The sequence below is a fragment of the Nyctibius grandis genome, chromosome 12 (assembly GCF_013368605.1).
Source record: "Nyctibius grandis isolate bNycGra1 chromosome 12, bNycGra1.pri, whole genome shotgun sequence".
Taxonomy (NCBI): domain Eukaryota; kingdom Metazoa; phylum Chordata; class Aves; order Nyctibiiformes; family Nyctibiidae; genus Nyctibius; species Nyctibius grandis.
Genome location: NC_090669.1, coordinates 1939672 through 1945716, shown reverse-complemented (window position 1 = coordinate 1945716; position 6045 = coordinate 1939672). Strand labels below are relative to the sequence as shown.

The window sequence follows — 6045 nt, the reverse complement described above, 5'->3', positions numbered from 1 at the left end:
AGCTGGCCACACACTGAAACAAAACGTAACAGAAAATTAATTCTATAAATTTTATCCCCGCAAAACCAGGACACTATACTAGTTCACTAGTTAAATATAAGTGTGCTGGGAGTTACCAGGTTCACCCCTTGGCACGTTCAGCCACCTGGCAGCGAGACCCCGGGCAGCCGCTCTCTGAACGGCCAGGCAAACCCCTCCCGCCTCTCCACCACCACCCCCCTTTTCCTCACCTTCTTCCCGCAGAAGCGGTTGAGAACGGCCCCATCCCCGCCTCATACCCAGGCGGGTAACGGGGCCTCCCCCCTTCTCCTCGGCTGAGGCCGCCACGGCAGCTCCCGGCTCCGTAGGCCGCTGGGCTCGTCGCTATGGCAACGGGCCGGGCTACGGCGGCGCGGAGGGGCCAAAAGACCGTCGGGCGCCGTTAGGAAAATTCCCTTCCCTAATTATTATATCAACCAGTCTTTGTAGTGTGGAAATGTATTGACTTCGTTAATGTATGTATGAGTTCACATTATACACTGCGGTGTAAGGAGGTAGTGGGATTTTACTGGAGACTTTGGTATTGTTCGTGCTTAAGTAAAACAAATTAAAGGACGGACCAGCCCTGGAAATGACGACTTTGCTGCACGGAAGCTTAAAGCTGTGCACGAAGGATAAAGAATACCCCGGGTCGAGCAAGATCATAGAACCACAGACTAGTTTGGGTTGGAAGGGACCTTAAAGCACATCCAGTCCCACCCCCCTGCCACGGGCAGGGACACCTTCCCCCAGACCAGGTTGCTCCAAGCCCCATCCAACCTGCCCTTGAACACTGCCAGGGAGGGGGCAGCCACAGCTTCTCTGGGCAACCTGGGCCAGGGTCTCACCACCCTCACAGCAAAGAATTTCTTCCTCACATCTCATCTCAGTCTCCCCTCTGTCAGTTTAAAACCGTTCCCCCTCGTCCTGTCACTCCACGCCCTTGTCAAAAGCCCCTCTCCAGCTTTCCTGTAGCCCCTTCAGGCACTGGAAGGTGCTAGAAGGTCTCCCCGCAGTCTTCTCCTCTCCAGGCTGAACAGCCCCAGCTCTCTGACCCTGTCTCCACAGCAGAGGGGCTCCAGCCCTCTGAAGTAAAACAAACTAAAGGACAGATCAGCTCTGAAAAAAGACTTTGCTTCTGGGAAACTTAGAGCTGTGCATGAAGGATAAAGGATACCCCGAGTCAATCAAGATGACACCAGCATCCTCGGTCCTCTGACACGGCTTTAAACCCTCTCAGCGCTGTTTGGCATCATAGAATTCTAGAAAAACTGACTCCAGGGATGCCTGGATCAATGGACAATTCAATGGAAATACCACTGCTTTGCAAAGTTTTGCTGTGATTATTAATCTGTAGCGTGGGTGTCAGTGATCAGTCAAACCGTGTTGGACCTGAATGTTTGCAGGGTGGAAGAACCCTGTGCAAAACCACGTTTGGGGTGCCCAACTGGGCTGGAATAAATATTTACCCTTGTAATCCTTTACTTTGCGTCTCAGCCTCTCTCCTCCATCGGCACGGGCCAGCTGCGGGTTTTGGTGACGCAGCCCCGCCAGCCCAGCCCTCAGCCCTGCTGCCCCCGGGGAGGCTTTCCCCGCTCCTCCAGCGAAGCTCTGCCGAGCCCCGGGAGCTGGCGAGCGGAGCCGGCAGCGGGTACATAAGGAGGCCTTTATGAGCCACCCGTGGCCCGCGCACAGCGGCCGCTTTGTGCGAGGGGCACTGGCACGGGCCGGCCGGCTGCTCACCTAAGACGGCTTCTTTGTGCGGAGGGAAGGGTGTCCCGGGGGCGGCGTGTCCTTCCCTCGCTGTCCCCAAAGGCCCTCGGCACCTTTGCAACCTCCCTGCGCAGGGGTCTGGCCGTGCTGGCGGTGGCAGGGGGTGCCCGAAGAGCATGGTGGGGCTGCACCTCCTTCCTCCTCACATTGGGAGCGGGGGAACAGCTTCGCCCCTCTGTGCGGTCGGCTCCTCTCAGAGCTGTTGCAGAGGGGAGTCTCGTGGCTGCAACGGGGCACGGCCCCCCGGTTGCTGTCCCCTGCTCACCTGGTGCCCCTGCCACGCTGCCCTGGCACCTGCCGAAGGGGCTGGGGACGAGCCTTGGCCACGCAGGACGTGCGGGGAGGCGTGTTCAGCCCGTCTCCCGGTCCTGCACGTGGCCCCTGGAACAGTGGTGCTGGGAGGGACGTGGACGCTGCATTGACAGCTCTGCTGGCACCCCGAGCTCTGTGAGGGGACCCAGCCGTGACCACAGCCCCCAGCTCTCCCTGGGAGCCATGAGCGGGAGCGCGGTGCTGCTCCCACGCAGCAGGCGTAGAGCGAGGAGGACACCCGTCCTACAGCTGCTTCTATTTATTAGAGGTTACAAGATACAAGGAGCTGGACCCGCACACCACGTGCCGTCGGCTCACCCTGCCGTGCCCCTCCGTGTGCTGTGTGGGCAGAGAGGAGGGGGGGCTGGCAGAGGCAGGCACCCCCAGGCTGGCCCCCCCATTGCCCGCAGGGTTTCCCTTGCAGCCTTTGCGACGGGCACCATTTCTGCCGCGGTGGCTTTGCCCTACCAGCCATGAGCAAGCATTACAGGAGGGGGATGTCTCCAATGGGACAAGAACTGGGACCATGGAGCTGAACCTGCTCCATCACTCCCCAGGAGAGACCCTGACTTGGCCCCACACCCACCTCCCAAGGGGATCAAAACTCGTATGGGGACACAAAGGCTGTGACCTTGAAGATGTGCTTGCCGAGGAGGACCTTGCGGGAGAACTCGCTCATCTCCAGCTCCACCTCGAGCGTGGCTGGCCCCGCCACGGGGCTGGTGAGCACCAGCTCGCCCGTCTGCCGGTCGGAGCGGCGCACAGCGAAGACACCCTGGCCCCGGCCACCCGTGATGGTGAAGCGCAGGCTGTCACCCACGAAGCGGGTGGTGGACATCTTGAAGAGGACATGGGGCACGGTGCGGTTGGCCTGGAGCGGCAGGTAGTGGAAGGAGATGGATGTGGCGGCCAGGCGGCAGGCTCGGCTCTCCATGGGGCAGGGGTTCCTCTCGCACTGGCTGCCAGGAGAGGAGTGGGGGTACCACCTCTCAGTGCCATGGGTCGGCTCTCGGGGAGCTGCCCGCAGCCTGGACAACAAGCCCAGCCCACACCGTGGGCAGCATCTCCAGCCCCACCGCCGGTCCTGCGGCAGAGCAACCCAAGAGAGCCACCTCCGAGTGTGCCCGGCGTCAGATCCCTGTCCCACCCCCGCCTCTGCCCGGCAAACGCCGTGCCTTGCGGGGACGCAGCTCTGGGTCACGAGGCTGGGACCGCGGGTACCACAGTCCCGGCTGGAGGCCAGCGATGGAGCCAGGCTCAGATGTGCCTCCCGCAGAGGGATGCTCCTCCGCTTGGTTGGCTTGTGCTCGGTCACGAAGCGGTTTAGTCCCAGGACCAGGGGGGTTTTGCCTGCTGCGTGGCAGCTGATGGCACCACGTGGATGTGCAGCGGAGGGGAAACAGCGTCATTCCCCCCACGCTGGGGCTCTGGGGAGCTCCTGGGTAAAGCCACCATGTACTGGGGTGCTCCCACCCGCACCCCCAGCCATCCCAAGACCATCGGAGAGCGTGCCAAGCGCACCCAGGCACCCCACATGGCAATTTGCTACCAGCGCTGGCTGGCACTCTCCCTGCTGCCCCTGGGTGACCTGATATGGTCCCCAAGGCACTGTAAGACCCATCACCCAAGGGAGAGAGCACGGCGCAGCCCCGAAGCCACGCGTGGTACTCACAAGGCGGAGGTCTTGATGTAGCTGGTGTTGTGGCGCGGCGGGGGGCACTTGGGGCGCACGCAGCGGTGGCCCCCGAAAGTGTTGATGCAGAGGTCGCCCTGGGTGCAGTTGTGCTGCTTCCCGGAGCATTCGTTCACGTCTGCAGTGGTGATGGGGGGCAGGTGAGCGGGGCTGTCCCCACTGCTCCCCACAGCACCCCTGGTCCCGTGGGGTGCTCCCTGCCCTGCACCCACCGCCCTTACCCTCGCAGGCGTTGCGGTCGGCGTGAAGCAGGTACCCGGGGGGGCAGAGGCAGCGGTAGGAACCGGGGAGGTTGAGGCAGTCGTGGAGGCAAAGCCGGGTCTGGGGGCTGGACTGGAAGAGCTGGCACTCGTCCACATCTGGGGGGTACAGAGAGGGGCATGGCTGGGGCTCCCGCTGACACCGAGCCTCAGTTTCCCCACCCCGCGCTGTGCTCACCCCCGTTTTACCGTGGCACACGCCTCCAGCTCGCATCTGGAAGCCAACGTCGCAGGCGCAGCGCCGGGAGCCCGGGCGGCCCTCGGCACAGCGGGGCTGGCGGCTGAAGGAGGCATTGCTCAGCGTCACCCAGTCTGCGGGGGGGAGCGGGGGTCACTGCTGGGCTGGGGGGCACGGGGACTTGGAGGGGGGTTGAGAGCCCAGGGGAGCACGGGGAGGTGGGTGGGGGCTGAGAGCCCAGGGGAGCACGGGGAAATGTCCCCATGGGTGTCCCCGTCCCCCCCAGCCCAAACCTGGGCACCTACAGGCATAGACAGGGCTCTGGCAGCTGGGCCCTGACCAGCCCCGGAGGCAGAGGCATCTGTAGCTCTGGTTGCCATCCACGCAGGTCCCACCGTTGGCACACGGGTTGCTGGAGCAGTCGTCGATACCTGGGGAGAAAGGAGCTCACGAACATCAGCTGGAGAAGCGCATCCTCACCCCGTCCCGCTGCCCAGCCTCGGTGCCCATCACCGCGGCCTCTGGGCTGCTCTCCCTGCGGCACAGCGACGGGATCCCCATGGCTCAGGACACCCCCGATCCCGCTCCACTTCACTTCTGCAGACGGGCTGGGTGCCGCTCCACGTGCGGTCGTGCCGGCAGGCGCGCGTCTCCGAGCCCACGAGCCGAAAGCCGGCGTTGCAGACGAAGTGGACGTCGTGGCCCACCCGCACGCTCCGGCCCAGCATCCGCCCGTTCGGGGGCACCGTCGGCCGCGGGCACGTCTCTGCGGACAGACAGACGCGGCTGAGGATGGACGGCGCCAGGCTGGAGCCGACGCCAGCCCCGGGCGAGGAGCTGGGGAGGGGGTGCCCAGGCTGCTCGCCGGGGGTCTGAGGTGGGGTGTCACCCCCCGTGGCGGTGACCCGGCCGGGGTTACCGTTGCGTTTGGTGGCCTGTCTCTGGAGGAGGGCGAGCTGGTGCCGGAGGGCGCGCATGCCCCGCAGCTGGGCAGCCTCCTGTGCCGCCAGCACCTTCTGCATCTGCCGCACCGCGCTGAGCGCCTCCTGCTGGCTCAGGCACTCCTGGGGGGACGCGAGGATGTCCCCGTCACCCCCCGGGCTCCCTCATCACCCTGCTGCAGCCCGGGGGGGGGACCCTCCCAAGCAGGGAGTTGCTTTGGGTGCCCTGCCCTGGGCAGACCCCCTTCCTCCCCGTCCCAGTGCGGGGTCTGCCTCCGTGTCTGCTCCAGCCCCTCGCCCCATCCTGCCCCAGCCCCTCCGCCCCATCCTGCCCTGGCACTTGGGTGCTGAGGAGCAGCTCGGCTGCCCCGGGGGGGTTTAGCATCATCTCGCTGCTGCAGGGGAAAAGCCCCACAACCATCCCCGCCAGCCTTGGGGAGCCCCATGGGTGCCGTGCCCGTGCTGTACCCCCCACCCCGGGGCGGTGATGGGGTGCTCAGAAGCCCCCAGTGTGGGGTCTGTAAGCGGAGGGAGCACGAGGGTCCTTACCTGGGCGCTGCCGAGGGGCAGCTGCAGGACGCCCAGGGCCAGCCAGGCTGGCAGCGGGACGAGGAGCATCGCGGCGGGGCAGGCTGCGGGGACGAGGTGCCGGCGGGGCGGTTGTGCCCCGTTCGCTCGCAGCGGGGTTTATCCGTGCCCGTGTGTTTGTTGGTTTTTCCCTTGGCCGAGGCCGAGCCGTAGGAAAGTTTCCCCTTGGCACCGGTGCCAGCCTCTCCCTTCCCGTCCCTCTCGGCACATCAGAGGCTTTGGGGCCTTTGGTGTCCCAGGGCCAGCAGACGGCGGGGCCAGGCGGTGGCTGTCACGGCCGTA

At 64.8% G+C, this 6045-nt stretch overlaps 1 protein-coding gene across 1 annotated transcript; it reads right to left on the bottom strand.

Annotated features, from left to right (window-relative positions):
* Positions 1 to 2701: 2701 nt before the first annotated feature.
* On the bottom strand, positions 2702 to 5793 carry LOC137669465 (fibulin-7-like). Its single transcript, XM_068411566.1, has 8 exons — positions 5725 to 5793; positions 5154 to 5298; positions 4830 to 5000; positions 4540 to 4665; positions 4246 to 4368; positions 4018 to 4155; positions 3776 to 3914; positions 2702 to 3062 (listed from the first exon to the last, which is right to left on the bottom strand). The coding sequence occupies exons 1-8, from the start codon at positions 5791 to 5793 to the stop codon at positions 2702 to 2704; spliced, it is 1272 nt and encodes a 423-aa protein (XP_068267667.1).
* Between the last annotated feature and the right edge of the window lie 252 nt (positions 5794 to 6045).

What these genes read in the sequence shown, in the direction of transcription:
- LOC137669465 (XM_068411566.1), bottom strand. Translation starts at nt 5,793, where the DNA reads ATGCTCCTCGTCCCGCTGCCAGCCTGGCTGGCCCTGGGCGTCCTGCAG. An exon ending in CCAGAGCCCTGTCTATGCCT is followed by an intron (nt 4,369 to 4,539) that starts GTAGGTGCCCAG and finishes TCCCCCCCGCAG; the next exon opens with ACTGGGTGACGCTGAGCAAT. An exon ending in CGACCGCAACGCCTGCGAGG is followed by an intron (nt 3,915 to 4,017) that starts GTAAGGGCGGTG and finishes TCACCACTGCAG; the next exon opens with ACGTGAACGAATGCTCCGGG.